Source organism: Schizosaccharomyces octosporus (genome assembly GCF_000150505.1).
Source record: "Schizosaccharomyces octosporus yFS286 unplaced genomic scaffold supercont6.2, whole genome shotgun sequence".
Taxonomy (NCBI): domain Eukaryota; kingdom Fungi; phylum Ascomycota; class Schizosaccharomycetes; order Schizosaccharomycetales; family Schizosaccharomycetaceae; genus Schizosaccharomyces; species Schizosaccharomyces octosporus.
In genome coordinates, this window is record NW_013185620.1 from 3,783,217 (window position 1) to 3,801,249 (window position 18,033).

General features: G+C 37.3%; 8 protein-coding genes and 2 non-coding genes across 10 annotated transcripts; 4 read left to right on the top strand and 6 right to left on the bottom strand.

Moving 5' to 3' along the window:
- Nucleotides 1–362: 362 nt before the first annotated feature.
- On the bottom strand, nt 363–3,526 carry SOCG_01113 (uncharacterized protein). Its single transcript, XM_013163533.1, has one exon. The coding sequence runs from the start codon at nt 2,617–2,619 to the stop codon at nt 649–651; it is 1,971 nt and encodes a 656-aa protein (XP_013018987.1). The 5' UTR covers nt 2,620–3,526; the 3' UTR covers nt 363–648.
- A 428-nt stretch (nt 3,527–3,954) lies between these two features.
- Nucleotides 3,955–4,026, bottom strand: SOCG_16318. Its single transcript has one exon. It is a non-coding gene; the product is annotated as a tRNA-Pro (tRNA).
- A 160-nt stretch (nt 4,027–4,186) lies between these two features.
- SOCG_16319 lies at nt 4,187–4,260 on the top strand. Its single transcript has one exon. It is a non-coding gene; the product is annotated as a tRNA-Asn (tRNA).
- Nucleotides 4,261–4,846: 586 nt separating this feature from the next.
- SOCG_01114 (general amino acid permease GAP1) lies at nt 4,847–7,599 on the top strand. Its single transcript, XM_013163534.1, has one exon. It carries the CDS (start codon nt 5,663–5,665, stop codon nt 7,418–7,420), a length of 1,758 nt encoding a protein of 585 aa, XP_013018988.1. The 5' UTR covers nt 4,847–5,662; the 3' UTR covers nt 7,421–7,599.
- Nucleotides 7,600–7,876: 277 nt separating this feature from the next.
- Nucleotides 7,877–9,031, top strand: SOCG_01115 (uncharacterized protein; the record flags this gene model as incomplete). Its single annotated transcript, XM_013163535.1, has 5 exons — nt 7,877–8,141; nt 8,207–8,407; nt 8,462–8,653; nt 8,692–8,889; nt 8,937–9,031. The coding sequence occupies 5 exons, from the start codon at nt 7,877–7,879 to the stop codon at nt 9,029–9,031; spliced, it is 951 nt and encodes a 316-aa protein (XP_013018989.1).
- Nucleotides 9,032–9,624: 593 nt separating this feature from the next.
- SOCG_01116 (acetyl esterase) lies at nt 9,625–10,605 on the top strand (the record flags this gene model as incomplete). Its single annotated transcript, XM_013163536.1, has 1 exon — nt 9,625–10,605. One exon carries the CDS (start codon nt 9,625–9,627, stop codon nt 10,603–10,605), a length of 981 nt encoding a protein of 326 aa, XP_013018990.1.
- A 463-nt stretch (nt 10,606–11,068) lies between these two features.
- SOCG_01117 (fructose-1,6-bisphosphatase Fbp1) lies at nt 11,069–12,520 on the bottom strand. Its single transcript, XM_013163537.1, has one exon. The coding sequence runs from the start codon at nt 12,310–12,312 to the stop codon at nt 11,269–11,271; it is 1,044 nt and encodes a 347-aa protein (XP_013018991.1). The 5' UTR covers nt 12,313–12,520; the 3' UTR covers nt 11,069–11,268.
- On the bottom strand, nt 12,454–14,811 carry SOCG_01118 (enhancer-RNA-mediated silencing). Its single transcript, XM_013163538.1, has one exon. The coding sequence runs from the start codon at nt 14,597–14,599 to the stop codon at nt 13,682–13,684; it is 918 nt and encodes a 305-aa protein (XP_013018992.1). The 5' UTR covers nt 14,600–14,811; the 3' UTR covers nt 12,454–13,681.
- A 36-nt stretch (nt 14,812–14,847) lies between these two features.
- On the bottom strand, nt 14,848–15,444 carry SOCG_01119 (uncharacterized protein). Its single transcript, XM_013163539.1, has one exon. The coding sequence runs from the start codon at nt 15,187–15,189 to the stop codon at nt 14,917–14,919; it is 273 nt and encodes a 90-aa protein (XP_013018993.1). The 5' UTR covers nt 15,190–15,444; the 3' UTR covers nt 14,848–14,916.
- A 38-nt stretch (nt 15,445–15,482) lies between these two features.
- Nucleotides 15,483–18,020, bottom strand: SOCG_01120 (uncharacterized protein). Its single transcript, XM_013163540.1, has 2 exons — nt 17,914–18,020; nt 15,483–17,844 (listed from the first exon to the last, which is right to left on the bottom strand). Exon 2 carries the CDS (start codon nt 17,770–17,772, stop codon nt 16,009–16,011), a length of 1,764 nt encoding a protein of 587 aa, XP_013018994.1. The 5' UTR covers nt 17,773–17,844; nt 17,914–18,020; the 3' UTR covers nt 15,483–16,008.
- Between the last annotated feature and the right edge of the window lie 13 nt (nt 18,021–18,033).

Sequence of the window (18,033 nt, forward strand, 5' to 3'; positions counted from 1 at the left end):
CTTTCAAACATACCAGACTTATCATTGTGATACCTGAAGAGAAAAGGTTGCAATTTGAATTGGGCCGCATTCGAGAAAAGTTATACCAAGTGATTCATCTGGATTTTTATGCAAAGAAAATGGTATAATAATGTAACACAAACTAGCTAAAAGATACTTTAGTAAATGAATGTCAAATCTACACTGACCGTTTATGAAAATAAAGCGGCATCGAATGAAAACCAATCAAGGTAAAACGATTAACATAAAAGTTAATTGTTCATTTGATAACTGATTTGAAGTTCAAAATAGTCTACCATAAGATATTTCGTCCAAAAAGCTACATGAAATAAAGCTTTCTGTCCTCTGCACTATGGATTTGTCATGTATATACTAACTAGGCTGCCAAGATTTTGAACGAATTAGGCAAGAGTTCTCATATTTAGATAGTGTCGCGCTTATGTGGTACTGTGGTACAATGAACCAATACAATAAGCTAATAACAAAATTGACGTTCCATATAAAGGTTTCTTGCTAGATATAACTTACTTATGTAGTAAACAAGTATCATTAAAAGCTCTGCTTCTCAATTTTTTGTTATTTGTTGTCTATTCATCATGAAAATATGAATACCATTTTATATAATCCGCAAGTCAACTCTAAGGACCTTCATATATCTTTCAACCATAAATTTATGTGAGCACCAATGTCAAACTCCTCAAAAGTCATCATGTCAATCTCTGAATGATTTTGAGAATTCTTGTCTCCGCTTACCCAGCTCTGAAGCCTCTCTAAAATCGCTATAACTCCAGCAATACTTTTTCGATTACTTTGTTCAGCTGCTTTCAAAGATCTCCAGCATAAACTAATGTCAGCTACCACTGCAGACTGTGAGAAAATAAATAACCCTTTTTTACCGCAAGTGAGATACGCCCAAATAAGAGTAAACACTGCGACTATACTACCTTTTATAATAGGCTTTAATTGTGGGATACCACGTTGACGAATAATACTGGCATTCTTAATCCAAGAAGATGCAGAATTCAAGCAAATAATACATGCTGAGACATCTGTATTATTCAGCTCAATTTTTGAGCGATATATAAGCATAAGAGTTTCCAGATACTCCAGTTCTAAATATGCCCTCGTGCTTCCAAATGAAGAGTCAGTATACTGTCTTAGCTCACATTTCCATTCGTCTAACCTTGAATGCAAACGTTGCTGGACACCCTCTTCGTTATTATCATGTGCCTGATACAATTCATTCAGAACATCGGAAGTAAACCGTCTTAAATTAATAATATGAACGCTTAACTCAAGATTCCATCCTGTTGCATTCAAGTCAGCAAAAGATAGACTTTCTTTTACATCAGTAGTAGAAGAGAACATCTTTACATCGATGCTGGAATCACTAATACTAACAGGTCTTCCAAGACTTGATGCTATTATTCGATCTAAAGCATAGAAAGACCAGAAACATCGTCTCATCAATTCTTTAAGACTACTAGGAATTCCACACGTTGTATAAGTAGATTCTCGATGAAGACCTAGAGCAATAGCAATGGTTCCAATTTTTCGAATGATGCCATAAGATTCCAATCCCGGGACTGACTCAAGCATGGAAAATAACCCCAAGTAGAGTAACTCCCTCAAATGCTCAAAACTGTAGAGATGCTTTGATTTTGAAAGGAAATGGATAGCCTTCCAAAAATAATCAGAGCAATCCCTACCCATAAGAGAAGATCCGATCGCGAAACACATATTTGCTTCGTATTGTTGATAAGTATTACTTGAAGGTCCATTATCGTAAATGGTGATAAATAAATCTGAAAAATTTTTCAAATTAATAATTGGAAATGATATAAAGTGGTGGATTACAGCTGTCAACATTGCATAAGCAGAATCACGATTAGGAAGCATGTATAAAGATTCGCTTAAAGGTATCTCTCTTGATTTAGTAGTAAAAGGGCTTTCCTTTTGATTTGAGGAATACTCTATGGCAAAGCAATTTCCTTCGACTTCTTTTGAAAGGCAGTTAGCAATTATCTTTGCTGAACTCTGCCCAACGTAATGATTCTTCTCAAGGCTGTTCTCATGAGAATGCGCAGTCTGTAGATCGATAGAATTTGGTATAGGAAAATCTAATATTAGTTCATGCATGTAGTTTGTAAGATTTTTTTCTTGAAGATATGGTGATATTAGCTCGGATTCATCACACTCAGAGTTTGTAGGCGATGAAGGAAGAGTCGGAATAGTAACTGTAGCACCTGTAGGTATAGCAGAAGCGTTAATACCAGCCTCCGATAAAACACTTTCCAACCATTGAACTCTGCAGACCAAGCTATAGGTTTCTTGTTCAGTCATTAAAAATCCGTCAGGCATGATACAGTTCCTACCAGCTTTCAAACAACTACTGCAACTTGGTCTTCTAGCATCGCACTTGGTTCTTCGTACATGGCACCTCGTGCACGCTCTCAGTGCTCTCCTAGCAGCGGGCCTTTGACGTTGAGTCAATTTAGACTGAACAGGGGAATCAGAGTTAGGACTAAGGCTTATGTGATTTGACATGGTATTTTCATATACACCTACTGTTGAAGATGTTGAAGGTAATTGACCTTCACTGCTGCGAGTTTCTTGCATGAGGAATGTAGCGTTCAATGAACTAGAATTTTAATGTAAGACATGAATACCATAAAGAATGACCGAAACGAAGATCGGTTTAAGCTGTTAAAGTTTGAGTAAGATTAACGCAATCTGCAATAACCTATATGAGCTGGTTGTAAGTTCTTGAAAGAGAACGGGGCTAAAAATTGCATAGCTTATTTTTTCCTCTATCAATAGTCAGCAAAAGATATAATTTCGTGCAGTTCAATTGAATTATCCAAGAATGATAGCAAGGATCGCTACGACCAAAAAAAAGTGAGAGTCCTTTCACCTGCTTCTTAAATGTTCAATTTTTTTTGAACTTGAAACCATACATTCTCTTTAAACTCAAATGTTCCATCATTTATCCCAGAAGTAGACAACATACCACGAGAAGAGAAAGGAGGATCACCGTGCGCTAGGATCATATGAACCTCCGTATCATAAGGGATCGATGGTAGGAAGCGTTCCTGGAAGGTATTTTATCTTTGCTTATTAATTGATTTCCAACAGCAAATTTCGTCTCGCTGACCGAAAGGAATATATTGGACTCATTTACTCGTTTCTACAATAAAGAAGGAATGCAGCATCACTTGAGCAGGTTTAAGATTAAAACATTTAGGCCGTAAAATTTATCAATAAAGATGAGGAATGCACTCAAATTTCGAAGTTTTTACTGATGGATTACATTGTTAATAAACTTGTCGTAACGTAGATGTTGGAATAGGTGACCAAATCTGAGTGCATATTCTATTCATGCTTACTAAGGAAATTCTAAAATGAAAGGATTTGAAGAAGTTAATTCTTGTTTCAAACATTGGATAAATCATAACAATCCTTCAAGTGAACCTGGCTGAAGGATTTCATGATATCAACTTAAAATTATCGGCCCAGCCGACAAGATGGGATAGGAGTACTACATTTGGAGTATGAACTAAACTTTATGAATAAATCTAAAATCCGTTTGTATTATACAAATAACGAGGAAAATTATTTTGTAGGTTTTCAGTTACTCATTAACAACATTAAAGTGATTTGATCTAGGATGTAATAGAAGTAACACGGATTACCCGAGACTATAATCGTTAAGTTCAACCGTACATGAGAATGATTATTCATCCTACCTCTTTGCATTTATCCACAGTGATCAACGATCGGAATATCCGAGCATAAGGAATCCCAATTTAATGGTTGTCCTTGGCATTCACGAGCATTCTTTGGGACCGCCAAAGAAGCCTCATAATTCTTGGTCTGTACTTCCTTTAAAAACTACTTTTGTTGCAGTCTTTTGATTGCACAGTTCTGATTCTGAAATACCGATCCAAAAATTTCGGGCTGTTCTGGGAATCGAACCCAGGACCACCATCACCCTAAGATGGTATCATACCACTAGACCAAACGGCCACTTCTTAATTATCAATTATTCGGTAAGACATTTAAGCTATTTCTTTATCGAATATAAAGATCAAGAATGCTTATCATATTTTTTCCAGAATCTAAGTATAATTAATTAAAGTTAAGGTAAGCCCATAAATATTATTTAAAATAATTGGCAGACATACAAGGTCGGATAGCACAGTTGGCTAGTGCGCATGACTGTTAATCATGAGGTCGAGGGTTCGAGTCCCTCTCTGACCGATTTTTTGAATTTTTTATGAAGATAAGGTGCATCGCATCATTCGTTGTATCATAGGAACGTTTGCACTCTGCTTAGCTTAATGGAGGCTCTATTAGGCAATTAGTGGTAAAGCTGTGAACAAAGTATTTACAAACAACAAATATAAAAAAGGGGTTGAATTTACATACCATTTTACCAACTGCCATTTGATTCATTGATCATATACCGCACGCAACTATAAGAAAATATTATGAAAGCGTTCGGTTGCTCCGATCCACATATTCTTCACTTGTCAACCCCCCCGGGGGGGGGAAGATACAGCGTAACCAATATAATGATTATTGCAAAGCTACATAATCCGAGTAAATTTTATGATAATAGTAATAACAAAAACAAAACCTACTATAATAACTTTCTGCACTCAAATAAAGAAAAGTGCTTACCCAGCCAAAGATACATCTCGGATGAGCCGATGCGGATTTACTGAATCTGCTTAAATTGATATACCAAGCATGAACGCATTCCACTAAGTCCAAGGAGCTCATTACGGATAAGCCGACTCTGAATTAACTACAGCGATATTTTTATGAAATATTGACAAATACGAGTGGCTGTATCTATGAAGACGAAGGGTGTCCCAAACAAATTGTGAAGGAACCCAATTGGAGCCAACATATGAAATGTAAACAATTGTCTCAATGGTTCCCGTCTTTGAGTAGATAATCTAATCTCCTATACAACTTGGAAGCCTTCTTTTCCATAATGAATTCTTACAAAACGGACATCACCATGTTTCGGCGAATCGTTATCTGAGCATTACCTCGGCAAAGACAGGTGTTCTTAAATTCTTTCTGATAAAATAACCCTTCGCCTAAATAAGAAAATGTTTAAAAATCCTGGTAAAAACTCACACCATGCAATGGTCACCTCGGTTCACTGGAGGCATGGAGTAAGGTCTATTTTGATGTACGTTTGGGGACAAAGCTTCTATATACGGTGTGCAGTTCATCACTTTACAATGTGTCGCCAGGCCGCTCTTTTGCTATTTACATCAGCTGATAGTCTTGAATGGTTCTATCTATCTTGGAGGATTCTTTTTAGAGAGCCCAAAGTCTCTCAAAATGCTTGAATTATCATTTGCAATTAAGGATGTTTGATAATAACTATCTACAACTATGGAAATGATTTATGTGAATCCTGACAGCCACGGAGAGAATATAAAAGGCAAATAGAAACAGCAAAATGGGAAGATACAATTGTACTAGCTTTTTTTTTCGAAACATCATTTCTTTGAGATTCTTTTTTATTTGCTTTTTTGTCTAGCATATACTTTGCTGAAAAAAATCCTCTTCATTGACCTTTTACTCTTGCTAAAAAACAAGCCTTTTCTTAAACAATTTGTCTCGGTTGAAGCATTCTGCAATGGGCTCGTCACTTTCACCTCCACAGTATTCACCTGAAGCGGAATTACATTCCTATTCAAGTCATGGTTTTTCTAAAGCAAATGAAGGAATTGAAGTAAAGAAGTCGGCTGTCGTTGATGAACGCTACGAAGTTCAAGTTGGTGAAGTAGATATTGTCCAACCAAAAGGTTGGTTTTTCAATTTCGTTAATAGTTTCCGTCTAGCTAATACATCTGATTCTGGTTCTGAACATGGCCTACAAAGAAAACTTAAAGCTCGTCATATTCAAATGATTGCTATAGGAGGAGCTATTGGTACTGGCGTTTGGGTTGGTAGTGGCGAATCTTTAGCTTCTGGGGGTGGTGCATCTGTCTTGATTAACTATATCCTGGTCGGTACCTTGGTTTTTTTTACCGTGTATAATCTCGGTGAATTATCTGTGGCCTATCCTACTCGAGGTAGTTACATTACACATGCCACTCGTTTCATTGATGAATCTTGGGGATTTGCTTTGAGCTGCAACTATGCTATGGGTTTTCTCACTTCGATTCCGCTTGAACTTACTACTGGTACGATGTTGATGCGTTACTGGACCGACCTTAATTCAGGAATATGGATCACAGTCTTCATAACCTTTCTCATTTTTATAAATATGTTTGGCGTAAGAGTCTATGGTGAGATTGAATTTTTTATGTCGACCATCAAAGTTGCAGCCATGGTTGGTTTTATCATACTTGGCATTATCATTAACTGTGGCGGTGTCTCCACAGACCATCGAGGCTATATAGGAACCGAATTGTTTCGAGAAAATGCTTTTCGAAATGGATTTAAAGGATTCTGTTCAGTTTTCACAAAAGCAGCGTTTTCTTTCTCCTGTACCGAATGCGTAGGTGTTGCTGCTGCTGAAACTGATAACCCAGCCAAGGCTTTCCCAAAGGCTGTTCGTCAGACTTTTTTTCGTATAACTATCTTTTATATACTTTCTCTGTTCGTTGTAAGTCTTCTCATCAGCGGTTCCGACTCCCGCCTCACTTCTTTTAGCGGAGTAAATGCCAGTCCGTTCGTCTTAGCAATTAAAGACGCTAATATAAAAGCCTTACCTTCAGTTTTAAATGCTGTCATTTTAATATCTGTTTTATCTTCCGCAAATGCTATGGTCTATGCTGGAAGTCGCGCCATTCATTCGTTAGGCTGTAACGGGTTTGTCCCGAAATGTTTTAGTTGGGTAGATCGTTCTGGCCGACCTATTACTTCTCTTCTTTTAATATTTTTATTTATGCCTTTGGGATATTTAGTAGAAACGGGAAAAAGTACAACTGTGTTTAACTGGCTTTTATCTCTTTCTGGTCTTGGCACTTTTTTTACTTGGGGAAGCATCAATCTCGCCTATATTCGTTACCGCTCTGCTATGAAGCATCAGCAGCGTAGCTTAAGTCAGATTGGATTTCGTTCTCCGTTTGGCATAGTAGCCGCCTGGTATGCCTTTGGCTTTATTTGCTTGATATTAATAGCTGAGTTTTATGTTTCGGTTAGTCCCCTAAATGGGAAGCCGAGTGCTAGTTCCTTTTTTATGAACTATTTATCAGCAGTCATTTTCCTTCTTTTCTTTACTGTTCACAAAGTTATTTATAGAACTCCAATTATAACCTCCGCAAATATGGATATCGAAACAGACTTGGCTTGTGTGATACCAGCACAAGTAGAGGATGAAAAACTACAAACGTCCGAAGCCGGTTCATTTCAAAAGGTTATAAAGAAAATGATAGCCTTTTTCTGAAATGTATTTCCTTGATGATTTTAATTTACATATTTTTTGTTTCCCGTTTAATTTTTTTATGATTATTTGGTTATATTTAGCGAATGTTTTGTATCCCACCTCGTTTAATGATTTTGTTCTTTGTTAACTTAATACATGTTTACCTTTTCCCGTAACGAATTTCGGCAGGTTTTAAAACTTCTTTTATTGTTTACATTGACAGTCCAAAACTACCAAGAATTCTCAAAACAACTCTTTGTATGAGAGTTTGTTTCATTTTCATAGTTATGAGAGCTTAAAAACCACAGGTAGCACGTCTTGTTTATATGTAATTATGTAGCTCTTCCTATTCGCTCCTTGCTGCTTTGTTTATTTAAGAAGGGGTTGTTGACATGGGATCATCTTTGTTGCGTTCAACCAAAACCATCATCAAAACAAGAAATAAATGATTCTTAACAATAGTTTTTTTTATTTCCAATGAGTTCCAATAGTCACTATTCTAGTCCTGCACCGTCAGAGCAAACACGCTTACTAGATAATCCAGACGAAAATTCAGATCAAAATGATACCAAGTTTACTCATTTTTTTGTAACGATTGCAGTTGGTTACGTTTACGCTATTATTAATTTACTTTCTTTTTATTATTCTGACCGCGGTCCTTTTTTCGTCAGTAATGAGTCTCAAATTGCTTTCTGGGGAATCTATAGCATTGCATTGATTTCTTCTACGGCGCTTCGAATTCGTAAGTAGTAACTGAGAACTCTTTCTGGAGAGAATGAATCCCTGTTATACTAACTGCAACCTTAGGACAAACGAGAGATGCCATTGTATTCGCTAAACACTGGGTCCTAGGATGCTTTATGACTGTTCTTTATTTTCTAATATTTGTTTCATACTTACAAGATTATATGCACCATTTAAATCCTGTAAAAAGACCTGTCGACCTTCCTCGATGGATTTGGATTATGATCGGTTTGGTTCTGTGTGGATCCATTGAATCACATGCATGTAAGGAACATAAAGAAGACCAAATGGAATAACTAATAATAAAAAAAACGATAGATTGTATAAAAAACTCCAACGATATTTTAGTTGCTGTTCTGATGACAATAACTTATGTGGTTCTTTTATGTCCCATTCCTCTGTTTTTTTCGTACATGGGACTATTATTCCCCTTAAAATGGTTAATTTCTTCTCCAAATTTTTTCGTTCTTTCCTTGATGTCGTTTAGCGCTGTTACATTATACCAGACCTGTAAGTAATTTGTATTGTTTACAGTTGCTAACTTCTAGCTTCTTTCGAAATGGCTTTATACTGGAAGAAAAAATTTATTGTAGCCTGTTTAAAATCGTTTTGTTTTACTTCTTGTATAGGCGCTCCTGCTTTCATCTCGGCATTTACAAAACATGTCAAGGGATCTGATAACTTGCCAAAGGGATTCTGGTATGCCATGGCTGCCATTGCAGATGTTTTAGCAATCCTGGAAACGAGTAAGGATAAAAACTTTTTATGTTTAGTACTTTTCTGACATTCACAGTGTACCCTGGTGCTTTATACAGAATCTATCGCGGCATTAAAGATCCTCTTTGGAATTCCAAACCAATAAACGAAGACCCAACCGAAGAAGTCTAACAGAAATGTACAAGATCGATAGAATTGTTATTACCACATCTTGCTAATTGTCCAACTTATTGGATTGCGTTTCTACATATTCCCTATTAATTACAACGAAACTTGATGACATACAGTAAAATTAGTTTAGCATTATTAAACTAAAAAAAAAAAGAAAAAAAAAGAAAAAAGCAATCAAAACAAAACAAAAAACAACGACAAAGAAAAAGACGCATGGTGACCCTCTACTTCGTCTACTATTTGAACAAAACTGACTACCTCATACCCCAACAAACAAATGACTAACATTCAAGAGGTTTGACCTTTACATAACTTTACGTACCTGGTATAAAAAAGCGTACATCTCTAAAGGTATTTGAATAAACGGATATATTCTTTATGTGGCTTTTTTCTTTGCCGTTCTTCACATGATATTCTTTATGTAACAATTTAATATGGTCAATTTGACAGGTAATTTCCGAAAACGTATACAATAAATGTATTACTACTTCATGACGTTTACTCATCTGATCGTATAAGTACAAATGAAACAGAAATAGGCTTGAGAGAGAGAAAAATACTTTTGATCGCATTTCGAATTGTACAACAACAGCATGCCAGGAGCTTCACAAATATTCACTCGGGACAACCTCCCAACGAAGGTGGAACGAGGGACTAAGGACTCGGAATTAGCAGGATGGATGTCTCGCCATGGCCCTGTTTTAGGCTCGCATCAACCACTGGAAGTACAGAGAAGCGAACACGACGCTTTCGTTACAAAAAATCCATACAAGATAGGAAAAATTGAGCATTTAGGACTTAGTGGGCCTCACGGCACAATCCCCGTAAGAGTATACCATGCTTCGAAGCCCGGTCCTGCTCATGGAGCAGCATTAGTATACTTACATGGGGGAGGCTATACAGTAGGCACACTTGATCAATTTGACAATGCCATGAGAATTTTCTCAGAAATTAGCGGTTGTCAGGTATACAACGTTGACTATAAACTAGCGCCAGAATACAAATGGCCTACTCAAATGAATGAGGGCGAATACGTCGTCAGGTGGCTTTTTAAGAATGCAAAAGATAGAGGTGTAGATGAGAAACGTATTGCTATTGGAGGTGATTCAGCCGGTGGAAATATGACCTGTTCCATAACGCAAAAGCTGCGCAACGAAGGTGGTCCGAAAGTCGCTTTACAAATACCTATTTATCCTGAGACAAAGATGCCGTTTGAAACAAAAGCTGCTGTGGAGAACAGAGTTGGTGAATATGTAGAAACAGCTGGTGTTTTCAGTTTCTTGTGGCATTTACTTCCACCTTCCGTCGATTATACTCAACCTTACGTAACCCCTCTAAATGCAAAAGACTTTAGCAACCTACCTCGAGCTTTGGTGATAAATGACGGATTTGACATGCTACGGGATGTTGCTCATGAATACGCTCGCAAACTGGCAGCTGCCGGAAATGATTTAGTTTACATCTATAACGACGATCTTCCTCATGGGTTCATTCAAATGGCTCCCTTCGCGAAGCGATGCTTGGAAGCTACAGAAGAGATTGCCCACTATATTGGAAAGCTCTTGAAGGCATAAGTTAGTATGTGATGATGACCCACAGAACAGAATATGATTCACTTATGATAATGATACTATTGAAACTTTTTAGAACCTAACCTGTTAATGAAATGTTTTTGGGCTTTGATTTGATTGTATTTGAATTATTAAGGTAAAAGTGATTTATTGCTTGAAAGAGGATCTTAGTTGTAAAAATTGTAGAAATAAGTATTAAGGGACGCATTCCTTAATAACTAACTGACAGGACTGATTGGATGGTTTTCGGCATTTTGTCACTCTTGCTTTCACACTGATCCCTAGTTGTTTTTAGAGGTAATTTCGTTAAAAACAATCTACCCACATCTATTATTTATTAGTTTATAGAAATGTTAGATCGTTAAAAATTTCAAAGATATCGGGTCTAGTAAGGAGGAATAAATACATTACAAATTACAAAACAACGATTCATCATATACTACACATCACATGATTACCAAGATAATTTAATCAAGAACAAAAAAGGGACTTTTTTATTTTCATAAAAATTAAGAGGAATACTTCAAAGAAGAAGGGAGGCTCACAAAAAGCCTTTTTCTCATAAATATCATAAAGTTGTTAAACAACATATACGAAGTGAATCGTAAATAAAAAAGAAGGTTTGTAGGGTACCACGAAGGAAAGAGCGGGACTTCTCTATAACACTTAGTGTTTGTTTATGTAATTCACATATTTCTCGATTTCACCTTTACTGCCAAGCCAAATAGAGCTTTGCTCGTGAATATGTTGAGGAGTTAAATCAAGAATTCTTTCACCCTTATCATTGACGGCCAATCCGTTAGCCTGTTCGCAAAGGAAAGCCATTGGGAAACATTCATACAACAAACGAAGCTTACCTTTACCGCGAGTGCAAGGGTAGCAAAATAGACCTCCGTAAAGCATAGTACGATGAACATCGGCAACCATAGATCCAATATATCTAGCAGCGTAAGGTTTGCCGCCTTCTGGAGCAACCTTTAAGGAGTGAATAAAGTCTGCAATCTTAGGAGGCCAGTACAAAGTGTTACCTTCGTTGATAGAGTAGATGTTTTTGAAATGAGGCATGGTCAAGTTTCGATGAGTAAGGATGAATTCACCAAGGTTGGTATCCAAAGTGAAACCGTTGACCTTATGTCCTGTAGTCAACAAGAGATGAGCAGATGCACCATACATGGTATAACCAGCAGCCACCATTTCGTTTCCTGAGCGCAAGACATCTTGAAGGGATCCCTGGCTGCCAGGACGAATTTTGTAGATACCAAAGATGGTACCAACACTGACACCAGCATCGATGTTGGAAGAACCGTCGATGGGATCACAAGTGATGGCATAAGAACCACTGCTGTCAACTAAGATTTCCTTCTCTTCCTCTTCACTAACGATGACTCGAATGCAGCCATTTGTCTTCATAGCCTGAATAAAGATATCATTGCAGATACTGTCTAATTGCTTTTGTTCATCACCCGTTGAATTGATAACACCAGAGAGACCAATCAAATTCACCAATTCTGCCTTACGGATGTTGTTTGCGATGAATTTAAAAGCAAATTGAAGACTGTTGAGTAAGAGAGACAACTCACCCTTAGCTTCTCGAATGATACTACTACCCTGATCATGGTATTTGTTGTTGTATCGTCTTTGTTCTTGAAGGATAAAGCTAGAAAGGGTGACAATGTCAGTACGAGTGCCGTCGATTTCTTCTCTTGCCATGTTGATTCAAAAGGTTTGTTTCAATAATTGAGTTCTAAGTTAATAAGTTTCGTGGTAAGGATTGTAACTGATATACAAATTGCAATACAGTCAGTCGGTTCCAAGAGAATGAAAAGATATTAGTAAAGTGAGTGTAGAGGAAAAGAATTTAGGACATGGGTCCCCATTTATATGCTCCAAATGTCCCGCATTTGATCAATGTAAACAATCCACCTAAGACAAACCTCACCTCTCTGACTTAACTCTTCCGAACAATTTCATTGGTACAAAATAGGTTTAGCTCAACAAAACAATGACCTAACCATGATGCCTTTTCATTGCGACTGACCTTTTCATTCGTAAACAAAGTCCAAAATGGGGCGCTTTTCTCTTCTCTCCAATGAATAGACTCTTAACCTTATTAACTTTAACCTTTTTCTTATCTGGAAGAACTACGTACAAATTTCATCAATTCCCGAGTCTTGCGTTTGGAGCGGAAGAGTCTTTTTTCTTGGATATATTTTTTTCGCTTTTTCTTTCTTTACAAGAATTTCCAACAACAAAAAATCATCTTTCTTCTTTCATTTTCTCGTGTTTTTTTCTTTTTTTCTTTCTTTTTTTTTTTTTTTTTAAAAAGGCTCATCGCTTTTCATAGCTCAATCATGAAAGCAAGTCACTTGCGTCATTCCACGTTGATGGTGTGGAGATAAGGTGGCGCTTAAGAAGGACCCGACGTCAAAAGCATAATTTAATTCGAGTCGAAACTGTTGTCTAGAGCGGGTGAGGCGAAGGTGCAAAAGAGCGGTGCTAAAGAAAAGGTCTTTCCCATCATTTCAATTTAACGGGACTTTTTTTTAAGGATCCATACAATTTTTCAGTTTCTCTAAAAACCCACCATCAATAGGCTTTGTTTACTTAGAACAATGCTAGATGGATTGTTTATCCTTTAAAGCACTGCACTGGCTTTCAGTATTCCTTGTAGTGCTTTCATTAAAGAATGGGGGTAATATGTGTTGTGTGGGGGTAGTAGATCCATGGAAGAGTAGCAGTAACCTATCTAACCTATCTAACCTCTTTACAACATCCTCTTGTTACCGGCATTTGTTTTAGCGCGACGAGTTTGAGGTCCGGTAAGTAAGTAAATAAAAGAATGGGAGGTTGTGATGGTATTGGTAAATGAAGAATAGCTCAGAATCATCATAGTTTATATAGTCCAATGCATGTAAAGAAAAGATTGCAGAGTTTTGTTGAATCGTAGACTATAATGGATGAAAGGAAAAGCATTTCTTCCCTGTAGATGAATTGCCTTTGTTACGATTACAGAGGGTTTTTTATTATAATTTTGGTGTTTGAAACAAAATTCAGACGAAAAGACGAGAAATCAATGACTTTAAATTAAAACAGAGCCCGTAATGCATGTAGTAGCAGAACCACCCACTTTGACTGTCGAGTAACCATCCGAGTTCATAAACGTCTGTACACTCAGATTTGCCTGACGACCGACTTTACAGCCTTGAGATATTCTAAGTTTTCCATTGGAAGCATTTCCCAACTCTCCGTCTTTATTGTTAAAAAGGGAAGCGTACATCCCACAAGCGGCGGCTCCACTGCCACATGCAGGGTCCTCAAGAACGCCAATTGCTGGAGCAAATGCTCTAGATTCGTAATGCGTATCTCCGTGATGCTTTCCAAAAACATATACACCAGTGTACCCATACTCTTTACAAAGCTTGGCCATGGTGCCGTAATCGGGAATCAAATCGAGAACCTGGTTGGCAGATTGGAGTTCAACGGTAAGCCATTTTGGACCAGCATCCATCAACACTGGATTCCATTTCCCCCTCTCTTGGATATGATCCTTTACGTCGAAAAGACAGTTCAATATAGCTACAGCTGCTTCGTCGGAAATTTGTGACGACGTAACATTTGATAGTTCAAAAGCATATTCTATATCGTCATTCTCCCCTCTAGTAAGCGTTATAGGGACGAGACCGGCTCCGCATTCCTGTACGACTTTCCCATTTTTCGGGACACATACAGCACTTTCAATGGCAGCATGACTTGAACCGATTGTAGGATGTCCTGCAAAAGGCAATTCATTTCCTGGTGTAAAGATACGAAGTCTGTAATCAGCCTCAGGAACAGTTGGTTTGAGTACAAATGTAGTCTCGGAGAGATTCGTCCATATGGCAAATTTTTGCATTTGTTCTGACGATAAATCGTCCGCATTAAAAACAACCGCTACTGGATTTCCATTAAACCCACCTTTGGAAAACACATCAACTTGCTTTAATGGATGAGCTAACATCTTCAAACTAAGGATGGTGGATTTTTGCTAACGCTTTTCAACACTATTGAGAATTTTTACTAATTGATCTCGGCGAGATATGAATAAATTTTTATTTATTAGTACATTTAAATTCGCGTGATTTAGTCCATTCCGTTAAATTCTTCCATATAAATAATTAATTCCTGCTACCTGTGAAGACTGTTACATACTGTGTAGTATGGTAGTGTCAGTAGTACTTTCATAGAAACCTACCTTGCCCCCTTTCCCCAATCTATTATTCTGTTATATTACTAATGTAAATAGAAAACAATTTTATAAGTACTATGGACGGTTCTTTAAAAATCATCTCTTGAAATCGTATCCAAGTGTTGACAGTTGTCGACCATCGTTAGAAAACCTTTAGATTTGATGTTGCGCTTTAAATTGTATTTGGAGCCATTGTGCAAGTTACTTGTGGCATTGTAACTATATTTGAACGCTAGTATCGTAACGGTACGAATAACTTGCTCTATAAATCTTTCCAGATTCACTGTTTTTATAACCCGAGGATTTTCAAGGACAGTGACATATATATCGGCTGTCTTATGGCAACAAGGACGACTGGCCATACAACCTATAAATCGTTATATAGCGTATCATTCTCTTGTCATGAATGCTATGTTAATATTAAATTGTAAGAAATCCTTGTACTTCTCTCGATTTTGACGCTGGGCTCAAATCTACATAAAATCTCACAAGGAGAGATTAATATGAAGCATGACGTGAAAGAAGGTATATGTGATGGACAACCGAGTTGGCCTCTCTTTTTGCGAATTCTTATTAGATGGTAGAAACCCATCCTTTTTTATGCTGTTTATATACACTAGATGGGTCCGCAATCTCAAAAGGGACTTGTCGACTTTTCACATACTAGAGTGAAAGACATTCATATTAGTAATTGGTTAAAATGGTTTTGAACTTCTTGCATTGAATCGGGCGAAAGCATAAAAGTGTAGCCATATTGAGGCCAGTTTTTTTCATGACTCACCGTCAACATGCTAGTCGCGATACTTTAGTCACATTTTCCTGCGGTCCTCACTTCAAGGTTGTTCCAACGCTGTTTGTGTCGGGTGAAAGACTTTACTTACCCTACTCAATTGATTCCAGTGGTACTTGTTGTTATAAGACATGTGATAATCCTTGAAGAACTTTTATTTCATGCAAAACGGTTTTATTCGAATATTATATAGGTTTATAATCTATGTACGCGTATTGGGATCATAACAAATGTCCATTGCTTTCAAAAGCAGTAAGAAACTTCATCTTCTGCCGTTCGTAACACATCATAAAACGTTACTGTTTAACATTCTCTTCAAGACCATATTAACGAAACTGTTTAAACTCCACCAAAATCATGGTTTACTCATTAAGGAGCTCATCATCGATAATTACTTGGCGGAGTCCAATGTCTGATACGCAATTTTAGCAAGAAGACCCATTCGTTCCTCTAGATCGTAACCCTGGAACGACTCTGCCTTTTTTATCAGACGTCTGATTTCCAATTCTTCCTTCATTCCATACTCAAACCAATGGGAAGCCGCAAGCTCATAATGCGCGTAAGGAATAATCCAAAAATCATTGTCGCCGGTCGACGAAGAAGCTTGATTTAACTGAAGTAACTTTCTCAGACGAGCGTTTGACGATGTATAATTCTTCTGCATTCTTTCGATAACTGCAAGTAGGAAATCTCGCAAAGCTGAATCATTTTCTTCGTAACATGTAACTTCTAAGAGATCCCGTTTATAGCTTTCGCTATATTTGTGGAATCCCAGAGTACAAACCACAAAGGCATACAAAAATTGTAGATACGGAGGAACACTTATCACCTTGTATAACGGTTTATTTTCTGTCTTGGCTTTTCTCTCCCATTTTAGGATTTTGCGAATTGAAAACTTTTCCATTGGCAGCAAACTTTTTCTATCTTTCTCTTGCAAGACAGACAACGAGTTAACCAAGAGATCTGCACCATCTTCGATGAATGCATTGTATTCTTTCGGGTCTGCATTTTTTATTTTTTCTAATTCGTTTGCATGCTGCAACATACAACAACCTGCAAGAAACCTGTTCAGTCCCCGAAACCAATCGTTTGATTCCTCTAATATCAAAAATTGTTTGGCTGCGATTTTAAAATCGCGGACGCAGATGCAAGCCATCGCCATATCAAATCCTTGTAAATTTATAAGTTGTTGGGCTGTAGCTGTAACAGTCTGGTTTCCAATTTTGATGGCATTCCAAGGATTCTCTGTTAAGAGGGAAATCTTAAGCTCCATCAATTGCCATAACAAACTTTTCCTATATCGAGCTTTGCAATTTTGAATTTGGTTTTCAAGTCGACGCAGCTCAGAATTATAGTAAGGAGGTGAAATACTGGCAATCGGTTGTATCATTCCGTAAAATGTAAATATAGTAACAAGAGAAATAGCACCTAGTGCATTGTTGTACATGGCGGATTTCCACAATCCTTCTAAAGCTTCATTCCTGTTTGGGTTAAAGCATATAAACGAAATGACTTTAGAATAAGAAGATGGAAACATGGACACTAGGAAATTTAAAATACCGTATCCAGCCATTGCCCCTGACTCGACAATTTCATCAAGAAACATATCGGCGTTATTCTTGACGTTTTTTATGCCAGATTCTTTTTCTTGTTTTACTTTTCTTACGTTCTCCAGCAATTTGGAGAAGGAACTGTGCGTAGTGCGCAATCGATAGGTCGCTTTCATTGATTCCAAAAGCGAGCCAGACATAAATCCTAATACGGTATCCATCAACGATAACAGGGAATATATAACTTGGACTTCAGATCCAGGGGGATAGTTTCCACATGTGTCACTTGTATCTTCAACCGTTTTCCGTAATTCTTCAAACCGCTGTTCGGTGCGCTCGATGATATCTCGGGCTAGGTGGACTACTTTGGGTTCGAGTCCTAAAAGAGCAACGTAAAAATTTTGTGAGGATTCCAAGGTATCCATCTCTATAGAATCCTCCTCTAGTTTTGGTTTGAGAGTTTTATAGTCATCGTTGATAACACAATCGAAATCGATCATCACCTTCTCGAGCACTCCTATGTAATCTTCTTTTCCAACTTCATTTTTCAATTGCTTTTCTTTTCTGTTTGGGAGCTCGGGAACAAACTTTCCAAAGTTGACCATTGAGGAAATTCGAACGTATCTATGTGTAATAGAAATGGTATCAAGCGTGCTTACTTTCAGAATGTAAGAATTCTTTTTATTATTTTGGTTAATAATAATTTGAAAACTCGTGTGTGTGCATTTCCTCTTCGCGTAACTTACCGATTAACCTTTATAAAATTCAAGTGCTAGTTATGTTACAATGATTGATTAAACGGTCCATGCCTCTTTTGAAATTTTGATTTTCCTTTCAAATACTTGTAAACAAAGGTATTTCGTCTC

Coding starts and splice junctions, on each gene's coding strand:
- SOCG_01114 (XM_013163534.1), top strand. CDS start 5,663: ATGGGCTCGTCACTTTCACCTCCACAGTATTCACCTGAAGCGGAATTA.
- SOCG_01118 (XM_013163538.1), bottom strand. CDS start 14,599: ATGTTAGCTCATCCATTAAAGCAAGTTGATGTGTTTTCCAAAGGTGGG.
- SOCG_01113 (XM_013163533.1), bottom strand. CDS start 2,619: ATGCAAGAAACTCGCAGCAGTGAAGGTCAATTACCTTCAACATCTTCA.
- SOCG_01119 (XM_013163539.1), bottom strand. CDS start 15,189: ATGGCCAGTCGTCCTTGTTGCCATAAGACAGCCGATATATATGTCACT.
- SOCG_01120 (XM_013163540.1), bottom strand. CDS start 17,772: ATGGTCAACTTTGGAAAGTTTGTTCCCGAGCTCCCAAACAGAAAAGAA.
- SOCG_01117 (XM_013163537.1), bottom strand. CDS start 12,312: ATGGCAAGAGAAGAAATCGACGGCACTCGTACTGACATTGTCACCCTT.